The sequence below is a fragment of the Ursus americanus genome, chromosome 2 (assembly GCF_024610735.1).
Source record: "Ursus americanus isolate L20-20 chromosome 2, mUrsAme1.1.p, whole genome shotgun sequence".
In the NCBI taxonomy this organism is placed as follows: domain Eukaryota; kingdom Metazoa; phylum Chordata; class Mammalia; order Carnivora; family Ursidae; genus Ursus; species Ursus americanus.
The window spans coordinates 41,205,638-41,227,627 of record NC_142128.1 but is presented as its reverse complement, the minus strand read 5'-3'; the positions used below and the strand labels follow the sequence as shown (position 1 = coordinate 41,227,627).

Below are 21,990 nucleotides of genomic sequence, written 5' to 3'. Positions count from 1 at the left end.
TGACGGTTCAGGTGCCTGTCTGGGGGATGGGCAGTAACTCTGGTGGCCTCCCTGAGCATTGCCCCCAGTGGTGAGATTGAGTATTGAGGACTGTTTTGTAGGTTTGTAGATCTTCTCAGTTTCTTCTTAGGACGTTCCTGTTCTTTCTGCCCAGGGGTCTGTTAGTCAGCTAACCAGCCCTCTGAAGGTCACTGTGTGGGGGACGTGAGGATGTGTAACACCTGTTCTCTGTCGGGAGAAGACTGTCAAGGCAGATCCATAACCCAGTAATTCCCAGCATGGTGATCACTGTCAGGGCCACTCTTCCCCACCAGGCTGTTCTCAGAGGGTGCATAGCCTCAGGGCCTCACTGCTTCCCCGTCACACGCTAGGTGCTTCAGGAGTTCTGTGCAATGACGAGGCATTCTCGGAGGATGGTGAGAGTGCTCTGGTAGGGTGAGTGCTCAGTCACGGAGAAGCACAGAGTAAGGAACTACAGACCCCCCACTCCCCAGCCCAGAGTGGGGTGAGGCCTCCCTGGGAGGCAATAGCTTCATCCAGCAGATCTTGAAAGACTGTTGCTTCAGAAGGAGTGGAAGAAGCACATTCTAGGCCAAGGACTAAGTATGTGAGGCACAGAACGGAGAGAGAGCTCACTGCACTGGGAATTTTGAAACTGGGGTGATGGACACTGGGAAGGTGGATGCTCGGAGGGGATGGTGGAGAAAGGGCGCCAGCGGGATCTCGTTGCGGGAGGGCCTGCCTTGTGAGTCTCACCGGCAACAGGGATGAAGTGCAGATGAAACGCAAGATGAAGTTCTCCCTGGGGAGGGATGGGGACTGCCTGTCACCAGGACTGATCTCTTGGACAAAACAGAGCAAATGTATAAACCGTTGCATTTCCCCTCTGGATTGCAAGTTATCTCTTGGGAAGTCAAGGTGTCATTCGAGTGAGCCCAGGCGGTGAGGCACAGTGAGGCCTGGATTTATCAGCCTCAGTTTCCACATCTGTCATTTGGGAATCATGCCTCCCTGGCAGAGCTATGACCATGAAGGAGGTCATGCCTGGGAAGTACCTCACCCTTGCCTGGAGGAGGAAGGTGTGGACCCTAAGTCGTGCCCATGCTGTTGTCGGTTTATAACATGCTGGGAATGTGAATAAATGGTCCACGGTGGGGACCAGTCGTTCGCAGAGACCTGCCCCGACCCGGCCGGCCGGCAGCCGCGGCCACAAGAGTGCTCCACCGAGGCCGAGGCCAGCGCCTCCGGTGGAACCACCGAGCTGGGCGCAGCCAGGCCCGCTTTCCTTCTGCTCTGGCCCCTGCGCTCCTGAGCGGGCCGTGCGCGTATCTAGGGCTGCTTTCCTGAAGGAAGGACGTCTTGCCCCGAGGTCCCGCAAGGAAAGGGTTAGGTTCGCATCTGGCGGAAGCAGCGGCGCCTGCTGGCTCGGCCCTAACCCCTCCCCCTCCCCGCGGAACTTTCCGAAGGGGAAGTCCTTCGGAAGAAACGAAAGTGAAATTGAACCAGGGCCATTTCGCCACCGGCCGCGCGCCCCGGCTGCGTACTGCGCTGCGGACCTGGGGGCACCTGGCGGCTACGCAGCGAGGGGGCGGGCGCCGGCGGGCCCACCTGGGGAGGGTCGCGCCTGGGTAGGGGAAGGGGAGCGGTTTGCCAGCACCGCCCCGGGACATGCGCCGCGGACGCCATGGACCCCAGGCAGGTGAGTCGCTGGGCCGGCGCTGCCCTGACCCCCCGCGTGCGCTCGCAGTCCGGTCGGGGACCAGGGGCGCGCGCGTGTGTGCGCGCGTGTGCGTGTGTCTGTGTGCGCGTGTGTGTGCGTGTGCGTGTGTCTGTGTGCGCGTGTGTGCGCGCGCACGCCGTGTTCTAGGAATCTGCATCCGCCCTCTTGATGCCGCGGAGCTGAGCAGTGCGGGGAAGGGGCGCCGGAGCGGAGGGGCCCCGGGCTAGGCGGCCGGTCCCTTTCTGCGTGCGAGGGCCCAGCATTAGCGCCTCCTGGGAAGCACGCGTCCCTTTTCCCGTCCCCTCTCTAAACCCTTTCCACTTAAGACTTCTGGGGAATGAGAAGCAATCCTCCTACCTGCAGGAGAAAGTTGGTAGTGTCGCAGCCATATTCACTACTGCTAGGGACTGGCAAAGCCCAAATGCCCTTCAACAGATGGTCGGTTAGCAACCTGGGGTATCTCCAGCAGTGGTAGGTGGCTAGGCCGAAAACGCGGAGGGAGCGCCTGACCCGCATGTGGACCCTCGCGGTCACTACGCTGGGCCAAAAAGATGACGTGCTTCTGGGCCCCTTTACTTGATGCTATGCGAAGAACAAAGCTAAGGGGACGGGAAGCAGCCTGGGTGTGGGGGGAAGGAGCTGATCGCAGGAGAACTTTTGGAGGAGATGGAAGCTGTATTTTGATTGTGTTAGTAGTTACAGGGTTGTGTGGGCTTTGACTCCAGTCAAAACTCAGAGTATACACTGAAAAGGGTAAACTTTATGGATGTAAATTATACTTCCATTTTTACAAGTTGTGTATTTTTTTTTTATTCCCCTCTTCCAAAAGATTAGGGACACCTGACCTAACTTCACACATACCAATATGCGCTGCTGTGGAGCCCATGTGGCACAGGTGGGGGCCCAGCTCTGGATCCAAAACGTAGGAGATGAGATGAAAGTGAAATGGATGGGGTGTGGCTGTGAGGGGCTTGGGATGTTGTGGGACTTAGGAAGGATGGCCACAGGCTGGTTCCCACAGGCTCTCACTCCCATTTCGTGGCTCTCCACATGGCTGTTCTCAGGCCATGCTTTGGCTTAGCTTTTAGAAGACTTAAGGGGGTATAAAGACAAAATTAATAATTTCCCTGTAAATTTCCTTAAAATAACTGTTGTGAACAAATACACATATACTTTTCTTCTTTCCTGTCTGTGTGTTCACTCTCGTGTGCACACACATGCAGGTAATGCCGAGGCTTTTCCTTCTGTTTCCAGAATGGGCTTAGAGCCTACCTGTTCCTCAGCTTGCTCTTTTGTTGTTATTTAATTCAACATTGTATCATTCCTAGATTTCCTGCAGGTAGATAGGTATAGATCGTAACACATGGTTTAAAAAAGAACAAAACAGTACTGTTCCATAGCATGAATGTGTCATAATTTATGTGGCTTCTCTTCTATAAACAGACATTCAGATATTTTGCAGGTTTTAGCCAAGCAACAGCAGTTTAAATCTAGCATTTAGCTAGAAGCTGACTTTAACCACTTTGCAAAATAATTGTTTTACCAGGGTCACTCCAACAGCTAATGGGAAAATCCCTGAAGTCCCCATAAGTCAGCTGTGAGGTAGGCACTCACTTTCTGTGCCCACATACACTTTGGTCCCTAGCAACATAGTGGGGGGTGGGCTAGTGTGCAGCCGGAGGAACAACAAAGACATGGGCTTGAACCTCTAGGGGTGGCTTGTTGCTGCAATCACTAATTCAGCAAATGTTGGTTCAGGATCAGCTTGATGCCAGGTACTATCGTCGGTGCTAGGAGTGCAGAGATAACTGAGACATAGTCCTCGCCTCCGTGGGAGCTCACTATGGAGTAGACTGTGCCTCTCCCCCCCCCCCCCATCAATACCTGATGGAGAATATCGGGAGTGGAGGGTTGAGTTATCATTTCTGGAGCACTTAATATTGGTAATCACCTTGCAGGTACAGTTTGTATGCAGTAAAAAAAGCAGTAGTATGACCAAAGGTAAAGTAAGTGGTCTAATCGGAGTTGAGAGGGAGGGGCTCAAAGAGAGGAAACTCCCATGGGCTGTGAGTCAGAAGTCTCCAGAAGAAGGTGGCATTTAAGGAGATCTTGAAGGAAAGGGTCAGAGTTGCAACGTGGGCAGTAGAGAGACCATCAGGCCCACCGGGTTGGGGTGTAGGGAGCACAAAGATGGAGGCTTTGTGGCAGCCTCATGAGAAGTAATTAGGGGCTAAAGCTGGAAAAAGACACATTTATGAGAAACTATGGGGTGGGGGTGGACAAGATCACGCTTAGCAGCAACCCCAGTAGATGTGGGAGGCGAGGGAGGAAGGCAGGCAGCAAAGCTGGCTCAGGTTTCTACCCTTAATAACCGTGAGGGGAACGATGCCAACAGTTGTAGGGATAGCAGAAGGGGCTGGGTTGAGGGAAAGCATCAATTTGGTTCAGAATATGTGGTGTTTGAGGTAGTGCAGGGTATCCAAGTGGGCAGATTATCTAGGCATTTGGAGATCCAAGTCTTAGCTCTTCACAAGGTGGCGGCTGGGGGTAATAGATTGGAACACTGTTTCTTAAGAGGGCTGATTTAGGTTGAGGGGGATGGAGGAAATCAACCTGGGGGAGGAAGAAGAGGCCCTTAGACAAAATCTTGGGGACTGATTATACGTAAGGGGTGGAAGAAAGGGACATGTAGAGACAGAAGAGAAGGGGCAGGAGACCGTCCGTGGGAGGGGCGTTTGTAAGAAGAGTCTCCATCGCAGGGAGCCCGTGCGTGTGTGTGAAACTGACCGACCACCAGACAGGGGCAGCCGAATCCAAGTTCGGAGGAGGGTGTTACACCATCATCGTCCTTCTCCAGCGCCTTGTGGAAGCCTCCATGCGAGAAGAGGGGGCAGGGCCGTTGGTGAGGGGAGGGAAGTGGCCGGGAGAGCCGGGGCCGAGCGAGGACACGTGGGGGCAGAACGAGGAAGGCTTGGGAAGCCGCTGCGCAGCAGCTCGTGGGAGTCTGGCGGAAGTTGTGGACGCGCGGGGAAGTCGCCATCCGAAAAGAGCAGGACTCAGCAAACTCAGCCGGCAGACCCAGGGCTTCGCGTGTCGTCTGCGGCTGCCCCCGTGCTGCGGTGGCAGATCCGGCTGGTCCTTCCCTGGGGAAGAGTTTCAGGGTTTGAGGAGTGGGGGTAGCCCCAGCTAGCATCACGACTGAGTGAGGCGTGCACAGGCCACTCAGGTGGCTGAAGGGGGAGGCGGCTGTGAAGGAACCCCAGAGCGAGGGCACCGCGAGCAGGACTAGCCAAGTGCTAAAATCCCCTCGTGGTGACGGGCTGTGGAGGAGTAGAAGGCTACGGTCGCCGAAGGCGGTGCACGGCTGCCACAGGTCGCTGCAACCTTCGGGACCTTCAGACAAGTTGGGGAGGGACAAGCACGAGGGAACATTGTTGCTAGATGTCGCCCCCCCCAGGTCCCTCCAGTGAACAGCACCTGGGACAGGAGGAGCCTGGGTCTGTGTGGTGGGGGAAGGGGTCACAGGTGCGCAGTGTTCTGGGACATGTGAGTTCGGGGCAGCCTGTGTCCTGGGGAACAGGATTCTGAAGGACAGGAGGCAGGAGCAGCTCTGGGGAGGCAGCGCAGGGACTTGGGGGGATGGGACTGAGGTGTCTAGGAATGGACCCCACCAGCGCCACACATCTGGGGGAGCCTGGGTGGTGTAGGCAGAAGTTCCCAGTGTCTGTTCCAAACCTGGACACACACTGAGTATGAGGACAGTGTGTCCTTTCTTTCCTAAGGAAACCATCCCCCTCCCCAAAACCAAATTCCGGGCCTCCCTGGGTAGCAGTGGCGTGGAGCAGATGAAGCGTGGGGTCCCCAGGTGGGAAGGTGCCCCCGCTGCAGCCTTGGAGGGCTGGGGCTCCAGGTCACCTAGCCCATGTGTGTTTCGTTCTCGCCATCCAGAGGGTAGATTTGAGAGACTGGGGTCCTGCCCAGGCCACTTTCTGATCCCTTCACTCCCTTGGCATTTTGAGGTTATTGTTCTGTTTTTGTTTTTAAAACAAAATACCATTTATTTCTTTGTTCTTATCTTAGAAGGGTACTTACTTTGGAAAGTGGAAGGATTCATTCTCAACCCCCTAAAATCTGTCAAAGGGGAGAGAATGCGCGAGGGTGGCCGGAGAGGCCCTGCCGAGGCGTCAGCACCCCGCGTGCTCCTGGTGGCTCCCCCCACTCTTCGCTGCAGCAGCCCCCAGGCAGTACTGGCTGGGGGGGTTATCGGCCACCCTTGCTGGGTCACATGCCCATGTCCCCCTTGCCTCAGCACCCATCGGGAGGCAGGTGCGGTGCCCCCGGGCAGAGAGAAGGGACGGGCTCACGGCTGAAGTCCTCATTCACTTTCTTTTCTGTCTTCTTGTTCTGCAGGGGTGTTCGCTCAACACGTACCACCCCCGCCCATCTCAACGCTATGAGCACAGCAAGCTCAGGCACCAACAGCCAGGGCCAGGATCTTATCTGAATCGTTTCCAGCTCCAGCAAATAGAGTTTCTCAAGGGGCTGCTCCCTGAGGCACCCCTAACTGGAAAGCAGACACCATCACTGCCACCATTCGTCTCTGGACTCCGGCCGAGGTTTCCAGGACCGCCTGCCAGAGGCAGGGAACTGGGGACCTGGGGTGTCCCCAGGAGCGTGCCTCCCAGAAGTCAGGTGCTCCAGAGAGGGTCCCCTTGTCCTTTCCCACGTGGCAGGACTCTGCCGTGGAGAGGTGTGGACAGGCTCTCCTCACATTTCCAGGAGCTAGGTATCAGCCAAGGCCAGGAAGAGAGAGTCTTAGAGCTCTTGCAGGAGCTCGGGGAAGGGAAGACTGCCACAGCACGTGTTTTGGCTGGGAAGCTCAGAGTCCCGAAGAAGGAAGTCAATCGAGTTTTATATTCTCTGGAGAAGAAGGGCCAGCTGCATCGGGAGCCGGGAACGCCCCCTCTGTGGACGATCGCTGTTCAGGCTCAGAACCAGCCCGGCCAAGTAGCCAGCGCCCACAGTCGTAGCCAGGAAGCGCCCGACTCAGACCCCAGCTTGGAAACTGAAGACCGGAGCTTCGAGTCTTTCGAATCTGGCTTGGAAACTCCTCCTGAGCCTTTTGACATGGCTGAGGTCAGGGAGAAAGTCTGCGACTACCTGTTCAACGTGTGTGGTGCCTCGGCCCTGAATGTGGCGAAAAACATCGGCCTCGCCAGGGCGCGGGATGTGAACGCCGTGCTGATGGACCTGGAAAGGCAGGGCGACGTGTACAGGCAGGGCACCACTCCCCCCGTGTGGTATCTGGCCGACAGGAAGCGAGAGCGGATGCAAATGAAGAGAAACGCAGACCTCGGCCCCGACAGCGGCCCGGCTGCCAGCCCCGAGACCAAAGGAGACGTGCTCCCCTCCCGGCAGCTGGCCGCACCGGACGCCTCGGACAGCGTGGCGGCCACAGAAGACGTGCAGAACGGGCAGGAGCCGGTCGTTAAGCTGGAAAGCAGGCAAGAGGCCGCGCCGGAGAGGGTAAAGCTGAGGCCTCCTGCCCATGACAACGGCCCCTCGAAAATGGGATACATTGACTTTGAAAACGGCCAGTGGGCCACAGACGACATCCCAGATGACCTGAACAGTATCCACGCAGCCCCAGGTGAGTTCCGAGCCATCATGGAGATGCCCTCCTTCTACAGTCACGGCTGGCCGCGGTGCTCGCCCTACAAGAAACTCACAGAGTGCCAGCTGAAGAACCCCATCAGCGGGTTGCTCGAATACGCCCAGTTCGCCAGCCAGACCTGTGAGTTCAACCTGCTAGAGCAGAGCGGACCGCCCCACGAGCCTCGGTAAGAGACCGCCCACAAACCATACCTGGCGCTGGGCTCAGAGCAGCCTCGCAGCTCGTGGCCGCCCCCACCTCTTCCCTTTGCCTCTTCCGATCTGGAGCAGGAAATGCAGGCATCGCACCAGCCAGAGGCCCGGCTGAGCAAGGGGGAGGCTGACCCTTTGGCTGGAAGGCAGCTGCTTTGGACGGGCTTTCGTGCCTCAGTGTCATGCCTGCCTCTAAGGGCCAGAGGTCGTGAGGCCTGGACTCCCCTCCCATCCTCTTCTGTGGGCTTTCCCTCCCTTCCCCGAGCTGAGTTCCCCAGAGAGACACGCGAGCAGGGGGGTCGGGCCAGGCTGCACACACGGGAAGCAGCAGCAGGCCCCAGCCACCCGGTGCTCGGCTCCTGTCGGGACAGGGTGGTGTTGAGTGTTGCTGGCTGCCCGCCCGGCGAAGCTGGCGATCCTGGTGTTCTTCTTCGCCTCCTCTGTGCTCGCTGTGGTTCCCGGGCTGTGAAGTCAGTGCCCCACTCAGGCAGCTGGCCAGGCCCCGCACCGCCGGCCCCTGCAGGCCGCTGGACAGACGGAGGGAGACAGGAGGGCCCCGATGGGGCTGCTGCAGGGGCCTAGTGCAGAGGCCGCCACGGCGCAGGCCAGTGGGGGCGGGAGAGAGTTCCAGTGCCCTTTACCTTAGCCCTGGGCTGGTTTCCAAGAGTATGGCTTCCCGGCTGGGACCCTTACTCCTTAGGTCCGCCGTCTTCATGACAGAAACGTGTTGCAGGAGAGCTGTTAAGCCGGGGGGGTGTGTCCGAAGGCCGGCAGGGCCAGGACTGGTCTGTGTCTGGGACAGAGGCTGGGTGGCCGTCGTGCTCTCTTTTCCCTCCACCCCCCCCGAACTGGGGGAGAGCAGTGGGTTTTGCAGTTAACCTTTCTTTGGACTCCAGCCCTAAGAAGCGTTGGTACCATGTTCAAATATTTCAGCAGACCCAGGAAATAAGAAATTTGACCTACTTTTCTAAATGAAATCCCAGATTGAGCCAAGAGCCGAACAGATCTGAAAACTTGAGCACGAGAGGCCCAGGCTAAGTCCAGAGGCCAGGGACGGAGGCGTCTTGGTTTTCTGCATAACAAGAGGAGATGCCTTGCGTCTCGGGCTCTAGACAGACGGAGCTGGAGAGTGGCTATGCCAGACCCCAGCGCATGGGGTCTCAGGAGGCTGGGGACGGACACAGGCCCAGGAAGCGGCAGGTGCCTGCTCCGTGTCGGCCGCTGTGCAGGAAGGAGCCTTCGCGGCCTTTAGGAACCGCCTCACGGGGGGCAGCCGGCCACCGCGGCTTCAGAATGAAGGCTTCGGTGCTGCAGTGGCGATTTTCGCCCATCATTCGTGGTGCAGGCTCTCTTAACTCATTGCTAAGAGATCTGAGCTGTGTGTGCCCTCATGAGCTCTGGGGAGAGAGTCACTGGTGCTTTGTTTCCGGAAGGTAGGGACTGAGGCTCCAAAGGGACAGGAGTCTCTGTGTGGCAGGAGGCTCCAGGGTGCAGGGCCCTGTGGAGGGAGCGGCAGGGGCGGCGGGCCCACGCTCACACGTCTGCTCACTTTCCGTCAAGATTTAAATTCCAAGTCGTCATTGGTGGCCGAGAGTTCCCCCCGGCTGAAGCCGGCAGCAAGAAGGTGGCCAAGCAGGACGCGGCCCTCAAAGCCATGACCATCCTGCTTGAGGAAGCAAAAGCCAAGGACAGTGGAAGACCAGAAGAGCCCTACGACTGCTCCACAGAGAAGGGATCGGAGAAGGTAGGCGTCCTGCCCTCTGGGGGCCCAGGCTCTGCCCACGTCACCCTGGTAGCAGCATTTAACTGACCTCCGCAGGTGGTCTGCACGCAAAGGGCCGAGTCCATGGCTCAGAGGCTGTGTCCCCCTCCCGCCTCTGCCCCACCTCGGCCACGCTCCCCTCCCCTAACACCCAGCGCCCCCGCTTGCCCGCCTCGCAGCCCCACTGTAATCACAGACCTCCCGGCTGGAAAGCGACCTTAAAGATGACCGAGTCCAAGCTCCGTTGTTGGCAGATAAGAAATGAGACCCAGAGTGTCTCAATAAGTCACCCTTTCCTGCCGTGCCCAGAAACACCCCGAACCCTCTTCCTTTGGAACGTTAGCCCCTCGGTTGTGCTTGACCCACCGCCATTCTCTCTGCCCGGTCGCACCAGCCTGTGGTTTCTCAGTCATTTCTCTTGTGTCTCGTTTTCTCCAGACGGCGGAGTCCCAGCCCAGCACCCCCTCCGCGGCATCCTTGTTTTCTGGGAAGAACCCCGTCACGACCTTGCTTGAGTGCGTGCACAAGCTGGGGAGCTCCTGTGAATTCCGCCTCCTGTCCAGAGAAGGCCCTGCCCACGACCCCAAGTACATCTCTTGTGTCGTGTATCTCTGCTGAGGGTTCTCAGACGAGAGATACAGCCTCCTGCTGGCCTCCCGAGAGGTGGCCGGTTATCCCACTGGGCAGGCTGACTGTTTGCAGTACGGACGGTGGGGAGCCGCGAGGCGTGCTCGCTGCTGCGGAGCGGACGGTCTGGGATTGGGAGCTCAGAGGGCGAAGCGGGGGCCGAGCGCTAGGGAGACGCTCGGCCTGGCGGTTGCTGGTGGTGGGTCTGAGAGGCACAGACCTGGGCGTACCCGAGGCTCCGCACACCTGCAGGTTCCAGAGCAGGGCTCCCGGAGGAGGGTCAGCCAGCCGGGTGCTCATGTGTCGCATGGGGTCAGCCAGGTTGGGGGGCGGGGGCAGGAGGGTCCAGGGCAGCGACTTGTCGACGCAGAGGGGCTGCGCGGGCCACGCACAGAGGCGACGTGTGCGAGGACACGCCAGCTCGTAGAGGACGGCCCCACGGAGGCGAGGTGGGTGTCTCTGGTCAGTGCCGCTTTAACCCGCTCCTCCCCGCTCCTGCCAGGTTCCAGTACTGTGTCGCCATGGGAGCCCACACCTTCCCCACCGCGAGCGCCCCCAGCAAGAAGGTGGCGAAGCAGATGGCTGCCGAGGAGGCCGTGAAGGCCCTGCACGGAGAGGCCAGCAGCTCGGCACCTGCCGATCCCCAGGTGGGCCGTCCTAGCGACCGCGTGGCTCAGCCTTGCGACCGCGTCCCTCAGAGTTTCCGTAAGTGCTTATGGTTCCTCTTCATGTGGGCAATTCTCCTTCAGCCGGGCGGCACGAACACAGAGTCCTTCGATAACCTGGAGTCTGGGATGCCCAACAAGGTCAGGAGGATTGGCGAGCTCGTCAGATACCTGAACACCAACCCCGTGGGCGGCCTGTTAGAGTACGCCCGCTCCCACGGCTTCGCGGCCGAGTTCAAGTTGGTCGACCAGTCCGGCCCTCCGCACGAGCCCAAGTGAGTGTCTCAGCCCCGCCACGGCCACGCGAGCCCCGGACCCGAGGGGCGAGGAAGGGCTGCCGAGCTGTGGGGCCGCGGGGACGAGCTGCGGGGACAGGGACGGTGCCGGGGCCACGGGGACAGCAGGGGTGGGCCGGCAGAGACAGGTCCGGCCTGGAAAGACCCACAGCAGCTGTTTAGAGAGTACAGTCACTCTTACAGCGTGTACGCTCCTTTTTAATTGTTTCTGATTAATTTAATTTTTAAAAGAATACGTCTGTGCATAGAAAATCGTTCAGGCCAGTTGAAAAAGTATGCAGGGAAAAGTCTCCTTTCTAGCTCAGACTGTTAGTTTCCTTCCCCAGATTTATACACTTTTACTAGCTTCTGAGCACTTCTAAAAATTTCTGTGCGTGTATTAGTACATTTTCTTTTCATTTTGCTTTTTAAACAAAAATAAGTATAAATCCTGTCTTCCGTCCAACACCTGACTCCCTTGGCAGTGCATCCTGGAGGCCGTTACACGTTTCAGATGCAGGCACCGACCACACTCCTTTCTGTAGCTGCATATTTCTACACTGTTTCTAAATCTTTTTTGTTTTTTTTTTTTAATGTAAGCTCAGCACCCAGGCCCCGTGGGGCGGGACCAAGAGTCGCAGGCTCCGGGACTGAGCCTGCCGGGCGCCGCCCGTAGCTGCATATTCAATGAATAGAAACTTAGTTTTACAGTTGTTTTCTCAAGCGAGGGATATAAAGGTCTTTCCTAAAACAGGCGCCCACATACCCACCACCTAGTTCAGAAGAGAGAACGGCGCCGTTGGCGTCGCGGCCCCCGCTTGGCCGCGCGGATCTCACCAGCTTGCAGCGGCGTCTGGGTCAGATGCGGTCCTGCTCACAGAAGCAGTCTTCGTACTCTGCTCGTGGGGGCTGGAGTGTCAGGAGGGGGTTTCTGGGCGGTAGGTCGTGTGCAGTTCTTAAGGGTTTTGTTTTTTGTGTAGGTAGTAGGCTCCTTAAAGTGAAACACCAGAATCTGGTCCTCACTGCTCGCTCCCCCGTGGCCCAGCTCTCCCCTCCTCACGTGCCCCGACACGCCAGCGCGTGGTGACTTCACTGCCCCACGCTCCTCCAGAGCATCTTCACGTCGACGCGAGCCGAGCTGGCATGTTTGTCCTTTTGTTAGACGGAAGCACGTGTGTGTTGATACCTGGATTGCTGTTTACATGTAACAGGAGAATCTCGGAGCGTTTCCATGTCCCGTTCTGTTCCCTGTTCAGAGGTCTTGCGGTTCCCCAGTGCGCTGACCTGGGCTGTCCACCAGCCCCTAGTGACCGATGCGTGCACCCTTTCCACACTCTGCTAGTACAGACAGTGCTGCCGTGAAGGACATCGTCACGGGCACCTAAGATTTGGGTAAACACTGCTGAATCTTCCTGCAGTGAGATCGTAGCAGTTGATGCGTCCGTCAGCAGTAAGAACGGCTCGTCCCCTTCACCGTAACCAGTACGGAATCACAGGTCCCCCCGCGATCCACAAGGACAGAATTCCTTTTGAAATTTTCTGCCCAGCCAACGCTGAATGCTGTTGTCACTTCTTGCTTTTCTTCATACAAGCAAAAGTCCTCTTCAGGTTTCTTTCGGTTGGTGGAAGTAGGTTTTTATCTTTGCCATTCTAAAATGTGAGAAATGCCGTGTTGGTGCCGCGCAGAGATAGTCTGTATTAAGGTGTTTGCTACTATTATTTACCAAATAATAATAATGACAAAACTCAGAATTATCTCTAGAGATTCCAAAAAGGCTTTTTTTTTTTTTTAAAGATTTTATTTATTTATTCGACAGAGATAGAGACAGCCAGCGAGAGAGGGAACACAAGCAGGGGGAGTGGGACAGGAAGAAGCAGGCTCATAGCGGAGGAGCCTGATGTGGGGCTCGATCCCAGGACTCCGGGATCACGCCCTGAGCCGAAGGCAGACACTTAACCGCTGTGCCACCCAGGCGCCCCCCAAAAAGGCTTTTAGTAAAATTCAACATTCATTCAGATTAAAGAACGTGGTGTTAATACAGTAGAAATCATTGAGCTCCTCTTCGTACGAGAGAAACGTACGTCTGAAGTCAGAAGCCAGCCGCTTACTCCGTGTTGAACTGGGAGCTGTTCGCGTAAGGCCCTTGTTACTTCTCGGCACCTGGCACCACGAACTCGTGCCGCGTGTTAGGACAGAGCAGGTGGGGAGAACACGCTTCCGTTACGTGAGATGACGTGATCGTGTCCTGAACTATGTGTGGGAGGTGGGACGAGGTCGCAGAGACCAAGGGGAAGTCAGGAAAGCAGGGAATTAGGAAATGACCTGCAAACGCCGGGGCCTTTTCTGCTTGCGGCAGAAGCGATGCGAAGGCGTGGTGGAAGAAAGTAGCCGGTTCACTGCAGCAGCTGAGCACACAGAAGACCTGCTCACGTCCCGAGCAGGAGACGCAGGCTCTGGGCCCGTGTGATTAGATAGAAAACCCAGCTGAATGACGGCAGCTGTCCCCAGGTTAGTCTTCCCATTTCACGTGACCCTACTAAAGTCACTGGTAGACTGACTTCCTTATTTTAAACCTGGGTGACCTGACTCCCAGGTTCACACAAAAAATCCATGTGGGGGACACCTGGGTGGCTCAGTCGGTGAAGCGTCTGCCTTCGGCTCAGGTCGTGGTCCCGGGGTCTTGATAAGGAGCCCCACCTCGGGTTCCCTGCTCAGCGGGGAGCCTGCTTCTCCCTCCGCCCCTCCCCAGCTCTGCTTGTGCTCTCTCTTTCTGACAATTAAATAAAATCTTTGAAAAGGGTAAAAAAAGAAAATCCCCGTGGGAGAATAGTCAGAAAGTTCTGAGAGAGGGATGACCTGCGTGGCCCGCGGGCAGGATGGTGGAGGGGGCGGCCCCCCAGCGTCCCTCGCAGACACAGGTGCAGACAGGGCTTCCGGTCGGGGGGAAGCTGCCCACCGCATCTCAACAAGACCTCACTGGTGTCTGTGTCCTTGCTCACATCTAATCCCGTTGTCCCATTAAGTCCCATTGGACTTAAATGTAAAATAGGGGTGGGCGGCTGGCTCAGTCGGTCCAGTATGTGACTCGATCTCTGTGTTGTGGGTTCGAGACCCGTGTTGGGTGTAGAGATTGCTTAAAAATAAAATCTTAAAATTATATACACAAAATAAATAAAAATCTCTAGATAAAAGCAGGGATTTTTGCTTGAGAATTTCGGAGTGGCAGAGCCTTTGCAATGACGACATGAAACAGTCGTAAAGGAAAAAGAAGGAAGGGTGGCCGTCGGGAGAATTGGTGTGTCTTAAAGGAACCACCTGAGGAGAAAACACTAGGGCCAATTTCTTTAAAAGTAAGGGGTCCTTTTCCAGTGGAAGGTGTGTAGGTTAAACGTACACACTGTCCGTGTGCTCACAGCATCCGTGAGGTCTCATCCCGAGCGTAAGCGCAGGTGGAGAGCGGCCTCCGCGGCACGGGCGCCCCTGGGGATTTCGGGGCCCCCTGGCGGCAGCGGTGCTGTTCCTCACGGACAGCTCGCCGCGGTCTGTGGCCGTGTGGTCCGCAGACTGGTTGAGCTGCGCGTGTGACCGGCCTGGAGCGCGGGGCTGGCGCTGCAAGGGTGGCAGTTGGTCCCAGTGTTTGCGGGAACGAGGGACGCGCACTCCCTGCGGACTCACCCGCTCGCGTGTTCACTTGAGCCGTAGCCAGCGCTCAATTTTAAAAGGTCGTTGAAGGAGAATGGCTCACAAAAGGGTGTCTTGTTTTAAATTTGTCTCCATAGAAGTGATGTTGCTCATTTCTTTACGCTTGTGTGTTATCTGTGTTTCCGTGTCCTTGTCCGTCTGTGCTTTGGTTTTGACGTATCGCATGAGAGCAGGACTGTGGCGAGAAGGGAACAGAGACCCCGGGCCCAGGGCGCCGGGAAAGGCGCTCCGGCCCCTGTGGGGGGCGCGCTGGCTCGCGGGGCCGGCCCTTTGTGCGCCCGTCGCGCTTCACGCCTGCGTTCTGTCCGTCCCCTCTTTCGCTTCCGTGAAACCCTCCCTCAGACTTCCCATGACTCATGCAGAATTTAAGAACTTACCGTGAACCGGGGGAGGGCGTGAAGACCCCCGGGGGCTGAAGGCAGGAGGGCCGTCGTAACTGCTCTGCGGCACACGCGGCTTCCCTCTGTCTGCCCTTCTCGGCACCCTTACCTGATGGCACCACTGTCAGTGTCTCGATGCTGGAAGGCACCTGCTGTGGGGGGGGGGTGCCTCTACCTCTCCAGAGCCCCGGGCTCCCCTCCAGCTCCTTTGTCGCTTCTACTGGGCCTGTCGAGTCTGACCTGCCTGAAGGAGACTCTTGGGTTTCGCCCCTTACGCTCTATTCCCCTGGTCCTTCCCATTTCCGTAGGTGACCTCACTGTCCACCCAGTAGCTCACGCCAACAACCTAAGTGTGGGTCATTGTGTCCACTCCCTTCACCTCCTTCAAGCAGACCAACCTTGGGCTCTGTGTCTTAGACGTCCAGCTCTCCAGACCCTCCCCTCCTGCCTCTGGCAGCGGAGCCTCTGCTCTCTTCTAAACCGCTCTCCCTCCTTTGTCCATTCATTCAGACAATGCTTCTGGACTGCATTCTGTTTGTCTGGACAGGAGCCAGATTTGAACCAGTAATCACACAGGGAGACGTAAGGTCTCCTGTCTTGTGCGTGTTACAGTGAGCTCGAGTTGCGTGATGGGTTGAGAATCTGCTTGGTGTGGTCTGACTTGGTAAGGTGCTGCACCGCGGCCTGGGGGTGGTTAAGAGAAAGCCGGAGGTTCTGGGAAGGGGCTGGTTCACCCCGAGGCCTGCGGTGGGAGGGGAGCAGACCTGGCAAAGGCGGGAGGCCGGGCCCCTCCACTCTGGCCGCAGAAAGCCCTCCTAGGGACTGTCTCTTGCTCCCCGCTGCCCTTGGCCCTCTTCCCCAGCATTTTCTCTACTCTGTTTTTGTGCTAAATTCTGTCTCCCACTCTAAGCCATTTTAGACCCTTCCCTCTTTATTTAGACTTCCACCAAAACTCTTCCTTACTCTAAACCGATACCCTTCCATCGTGCTTGAGAAAAGAGCAACAGTGATATGACAGATACCTTATCTTTCCATCACCAAACCCGCCTGCCTGCGTCTGCTCTGGTGCGTGGGACCCTGCCCCTCCCTGTGCCCTGGATCCCCTTCCGTGCACCACCTCCCTCCCTCACTCCTGCATGCCACAGCCGTTCAGCAGGCCTTGACCGCGGTGTGAATCACCCAGCAAGCACCCCCTCGCCACCCTGCGCCCCTCACCACCACACCTCCTCCTCGTCTTCAGTCTTGGCTTCCTTCACTCACTGTCCCCAGCATTCCAGGAAGAGGCAAGCGGTGGGGCTCTTACGGTTACTGAGCTCGGGGAGCATGGCTGGCGGGTACCGTAGGGCCCGGTGCGGCTTCCGGGGGTTCCGGCGCACACGCGGGCATGCCCCCCTCACCGCGCTCTGCTTATGGCAGCTTCGTGGGTACCAGGTCTTCTTACAAAGGAGGGGTTGTGGCCGTTTCTCCGACAGCAGGTGCTCACTGTGTCTCCAGGTCTCATTTTGGTGATTCTCACAATATCTAAAATTTTCCATTATTAGATTTAGTGATCTGTGATCCGTGATTACAACTCGCTGGAAGCTCAAATGATGGTTAGCGTTTTTTTCAGCAATAAAGTATTTTTTAGTTAAGGTACGTATGTTGTATGCCTGAGAGACTCAGTGTAGTGTGAACATGACTTCCTGTGCACTGGGAAACCGGAAAGTGTAGTTTGTCTGGCTTTATGCAATGTTGGCTTTACTGCGGTGGTCTGGGACCCAGCCCACGGGTCTGCGAGGTGAGCCTGCGTGTGCGTGTGTGTATCTTCGTGCATAGAATCCATGTTCTTGTCAAACACATGGAACAGGCCTGAGATTCTCGTGAGCCTCAGGGAAAGGTCCTGCCCGGTTTGGCCCCACTGCTTTCCGGCATCTTTCACGCCATGTCCCCCTCCTTCACGGAGCTTCCGTTAGCCCCCCGGCCCACACACCGCTGCAGGCCGGGAAGGCCGAAGGCATGCTGCCGCGGATAAGCGGGGAGTAGTGGGAAGCTCAGCGTGGCTGAACTCCCTGGGCCGATGAGTCTTGGTAACGAAGCCTTGGCTGCACGTGGCTCCCCACCAGCACTTTAGGGCGTGGTTGGAAGCGAGGATTCTCGAAACCCCGACTGGTGGGTGCCCCGTCACGTTCTCCCCTCTGTGTCCTGGACTGCCCTCCTTCCCACACCCGGCACGGCTCACGTGCCCGAGAGGCTCTCCCCTCCCCCAACCGTGGCCATCCCGAGACTTCCAGGAATCAAAAATAACTGCTCGAGGACGCTTCGGCCCCTTGTCCACAGCAGACCGCGACGCTCCGACCGCTCCAGGGCGCGTCCTGCGGGGCTAGTCAGGAAGCGAATGAGGAGACGGAATCCAGCACTTGAGAGCCAGGGCGCTAAACAGCAGCGATCCGAGCGGGGAGACCGTGTCCCTCGTTTGTGCTTGAGTTATGAAGAGTCCCCATTTGGCATTTTTCTCTAAGCCCCGTGCAGTCCTTGCTGAACTTGCTTCACGAGGCAGGTCTCCAGCGTCTGCAGACGGTGGGGCCTCGTCAGAGTTTAAGGACACGATGGTGTTGCTCCGTTCTGGGGCCACCTTCGAGGTATGGCCGGGGACTCCAGTGCTCACCCAGAGTGTCCTCTTGAAGTGTGTGGACATCGGAGCAGAGTCAGGTCAGAGCAGAGTGCTCGTAGCGAGCAGCGCGGGGGGCGTCTGTCTGGCGGAAGGCACGGTGCCCGAGGCTGAGGAGCGGCCGTGCGGTCGGGCACTTGTCTTCATCCCCTGCTTCTATCCCAAAGGTTCGTTTACCAGGCAAAAGTTGGGGGTCGCTGGTTCCCAGCCGTCTGCGCGCACAGCAAGAAGCAAGGCAAGCAGGAAGCGGCAGATGCGGCCCTCCGCGTCTTGATTGGGGAGAACGAGAAGGCAGAGCGCATGGGTTTCACAGAGGTAACCCCAGTGACAGGGGCCAGTCTCAGAAGAACTATGCTCCTCTCAAGGTCCCCAGAAGCACAGCCAAAGACAGTTAAGACGTCTACTTTTGGTGCTCTCTCTTTGCGGGGTCCTGCTGACTCCTCTATGGGTGGAGTTGGCTCCTAACTTGCTGTCCCGGGACGCAGTCCTGGGCTTCCGCTCGTGCCGCGGGCACGCAGAGCTGGGCCAGCGCGTGTGAGAGGGAGAGGCGGCTCCGCCGAGGGTGCTCGGCCGGCCCGCACGGCGCCCTGACGCAGCCTTGTGCCCACAGCTCCCCCTCAGCGGCAGCACCTTCCACGACCAGATCGCCATGCTGAGCCACCGCTGCTTCAACGCACTCACCAACAGCTTCCAGCCCTCCCTGCTTGGCCGCAAGATCCTGGCCGCCGTCATCATGAAGAAGGCCTCCGACGACCTGGGGGTGGTGGTCAGCCTAGGGACAGGTCAGTGAGGCCCTCCCTGAGGGCCGTGTGGGTGCGCTGAGGCGGGAGCCCGGACCCTTCTGCGGCTCTCCGTGGCCACCATCCGCGCGGACCGGGAAGGGGTGCGGGAGGCGGGGTTGGTACCGGAGGCTGGCTCCGTCCTCAGCCCCTCACGAACCACCTCTGTCACCCCGGAGCGCCTGGGCTCAGGTCGTGATCTCAGGGTCCCCATCTCTGGGTGGTGGGTCCAGCCCCCGAGATCTGGAAGCGGGCTCTGCACTCAGCAGGGAGTCTGCTCGTCCCCCCACCCTGCACCCCCCTACTCGTGCTCCGTTCTCCTTCCAAAAAAGAAAAAGAAAAAGCCAAACAGCTCTGTCCTGTTCGTCATCACTTCTCTGGGAAAGATCCCATTTGCTTTCCACGCCTTCCAGGGAACCGCTGTGTGAAGGGTGACTCCCTCAGCCTGAAGGGGGAGACGGTCAATGACTGCCACGCGGAGATCATCTCCCGCAGGGGCTTCATCAGGTGGGTGAGCGTGGGGGCCACCGGTGGGCAGGCCTGCCTTGCCAGCCGGGCCTGTGCGCCCGTCTCACGCCTGACCCCTCCGGGACTCGGGCCGTGCCGCCGTGGAGCCTGCTATCTGCAGCCGTCCCTCTTCCCTCCAACTGTCTCAGAAACGCACCAGGACCTCTTGGTCCTCAGGGCTGCAGGGGCACAGAAGCCTTCCCTCTGCTTCCGGGGCCCACCCCGCTCTGCCTGCCAGCCCACTGGTCTTTATCCCGTGAAGGGGTGGACACGAAACTAACCCAAGAGGCTGGCTTTGCTTTCCGAGGTGTCGAGGCCTCTGGCGGAGGGTTCCCATCACCTCTTCCTCATGAGAAACCGTGGAAGGCCCGCATGTCCCGGGCTTTTGCCTCCTTGGGGCCGGGTCACAGAAACCGCTGCGGTTCCCGGGAGCCCAGCAGTCCTCCTAGCCAGAGTTCCCCTCGTAGGTTCCTCTACAGCGAGCTGATGAAATACAACCCCCAGACTGCGAAGGAGAGTATATTTGAGCCTGCGAAGGGAGGAGAAAAGCTCCAAATAAAAAAGACGGTGTCGTTCCATCTGTACATCAGGTCTGTATGGTCTGTGCTGCCTTCAGAGCAGGCCCTGCTGGGCTCGCGGGTGGGGTGTCCAAACGCTGTCCTGGCCCATCAGTCGAGCCATTCCGTGGGCCACACTCAGCTCAGCAGCCCGCAGGAGGCTGCAGGAAAAGCCCCACCACATCGGGCTGTGTTCTCGAGCCCCCGGAACTGGGGGCCCCCTGCACAGGTGAGCTTTCACGGACACCCTGTTCTGCAGCACGGCCCCGTGTGGGGACGGCGCCCTCTTTGACAAGTCCTGCAGCGACCGTGCCGTGGAGAGCTCAGATTCCCGCCACTACCCCGTCTTCGAGAACCCCAAACAAGGCAAGCTGCGCACCAAGGTGGAGAACGGTGAGTGACACGAGCCCTCCCTCTTTGCCATGGGAGAGCTCTGCAGAGCCCTGGCCCCATCAGGTTTCTGCCGTTCGCTGCCGGGAGGCGGTGGCCCGGGGACAGGGATGGGCTGTAGGAAGGCCAAGATGCCACTTGGAATCTGGTAGCTGGGGAGATCTGCAAGTCAGGTGGGAAGCAGAGGTACCCACCTAGCGCTCAGGGCAGAGAGCCCGGCTGGAAACAGAAGGGTGGGACTCACTTTCCCATTGATTCTTCCGGCCAGGGGGTGGGTGGGACCACTTGGGTTGGGTGGGGAGCGGAAGGAATGTGGGACCAAGTTGCAAGGAGTGACAGAGGTGGGCGCCAGGTGCGCGGCTCCCTCCCATCTGCCAGCTCCTTCTCCTCCAGGGCCCTTGGGGGGGGTTTCTCCTCACGGCCAACCCTTGCCCTCAGGCCAGGTGTCCTCCCTGCTCGAAACCCACAGAGCTGCCCAGGACCCAGCAGCTTGCTCCAGGGCACGTCCCCAAGATAACAGACCAGTGCATGTGTGTTCATAACAGCGAGGGAGTGGGAGCCGCCCCAGTGTCTACCCACTGCTGAGCGAACCAAACGGGGCTATCCACGTGGTGTGGTCGCACTGGGCCATAACGGTGTGACAACACAGATGAGACCCGAAAAAGCAGCCAGTCGCTAAAGGTCCTGCGTTTTCATGGCTCCGTTTATAGGAAACGCCAGGAATATAGAGCAGGCAACCCTGTAGAAACAAAGTGGATTCGTGGTTGCCTGGGGCCTGGGCTGGGAGGATTGGCACACGTGGCGATGCTGCTTTTGAGGGCGATGAAAGGTTCTAAATTTGACTGTGGGGAGGGTTGCACACCCTATGAATATACTAAAAACTATTGAGCTGTGCACTTTAAATGGGTGAATTATATCAATAAAACTGTTATTTAAAACAACAAAACAGTGCCCTATAATAGTTTCCCACCGCACTTCACATGAAAGCCAGGCCTGCACACACACGCACGTGGCTCAGGCCCACTGGCTGTCAGCAACATGGACAGCTGAACGTGTCGCTGCCTCAGGGCCTTTGCTCGTGCTGTTTTCGGTGTCTGAAACTGTCTTACTCAGCTGTTGCTTCTCCTTGGTGTCTTTGCTACCCTGGCAATTCTGTTCCTGGAGGTCCCCCTACCCCATCGGCCACCATCACTCCCTGCGAGCCTTTGAGCATGTTGTTCAGAGTCCTTGTCTGTATTGCTCTGCTTGGTGTCTGTCATTCTGTCCCTTTCTGCCCCTCACCCTCACGAACGTTCCAGGAGCACCAGGACCTCCCGGTCTTGCTTCCCACGGTTGCAGCACGTAGTAGGTGCTATGGGATCTGTGAGGCCTGACTGTGCGCAGCTTTGGCGCCCGTGTGAGGGGTCTAAATGCCACGCCGGGGAGTGGCTCTGACCGAGTCCCTCCACAGGGGAAGGCACGATCCCAGTGGAGTCCAGCGACATCGTGCCCACGTGGGACGGCATCCGGCTCGGGGAGAGACTGCGCACCATGTCCTGCAGCGACAAGATCCTGCGCTGGAACGTGCTCGGCCTGCAGGGGGCACTGCTGACACACTTCCTGCAGCCTGTGTACCTCAAGTCCGTTACGCTGGGTAAGGGCCCCGGAACCGCCGCGGCCTCCAGCGGCCGGGTCTGGGCTTCCTCGTGGGGCGCCCCCCCCCCCCCGGAGCCCGAAATGTCGTGCCTGCGTCCGTGGGGCCATGCGCCCACTGGCACCGCCCCGCGCCCCCGCCCCGCGCCCCCGCCCCGCGGCAGGCCCCGGGCAGACGCAGGTGCGCGCCTCCCTTTCCTGGGCAGGTTACCTCTTCAGCCAGGGACATCTGACTCGGGCCATATGCTGCCGCGTGACGAGAGACGGGAGTGCCTTCGAGGACGGGCTGCGGCCCCCCTTCGTTGTCAACCACCCCAAGGTGCTGTAGACCCTCCACGTTCCCTGAGTTCGCGGGGAGCGGGGAAGGAGCGTCCGCAGCTGTCCCGGGAGCTGGTCCCTTTGTCCCCTTGGACGCCAAGGGCTTGCTTCTTAGTCTGGGACCCGACCGAATTGAGCCGGGGTTCCTACGACCAGAGTCTTT

The 21,990-nt window shown here is 58.3% G+C and overlaps 1 protein-coding gene across 5 annotated transcripts in view; it reads left to right on the top strand.

The window, feature by feature from the left end:
- The window catches only part of ADAR (adenosine deaminase RNA specific), a 38,242-nt gene that overhangs the window by 13,604 nt on the left and 2,648 nt on the right, over nt 1–21,990 (top strand). For 2 of the 5 annotated variants that reach the window (XM_087854697.1, XM_087854696.1), the window contains exons 1-13: nt 1,460–1,699; nt 6,131–7,560; nt 9,146–9,329; nt 9,786–9,934; nt 10,477–10,621; nt 10,724–10,914; nt 17,812–18,034; nt 18,255–18,426; nt 18,837–18,930; nt 19,398–19,520; nt 19,747–19,880; nt 21,328–21,510; nt 21,716–21,828. In XM_087854697.1, the coding sequence (XP_087710823.1) occupies nt 1,685–1,699; nt 6,131–7,560; nt 9,146–9,329; nt 9,786–9,934; nt 10,477–10,621; nt 10,724–10,914; nt 17,812–18,034; nt 18,255–18,426; nt 18,837–18,930; nt 19,398–19,520; nt 19,747–19,880; nt 21,328–21,510; nt 21,716–21,828 (3,156 nt within the window). In that variant the 5' untranslated portion in view covers nt 1,460–1,684. Of the gene's footprint in view, nt 1–1,458; nt 1,700–6,130; nt 7,561–9,145; nt 9,330–9,785; nt 9,935–10,476; nt 10,622–10,723; nt 10,915–17,811; nt 18,035–18,254; nt 18,427–18,836; nt 18,931–19,397; nt 19,521–19,746; nt 19,881–21,327; nt 21,511–21,715; nt 21,829–21,990 lie in introns of those variants that run through there. The other 3 variants (XM_087854700.1, XM_045784103.2, XM_087854704.1) reach the window with 3 other exon arrangements.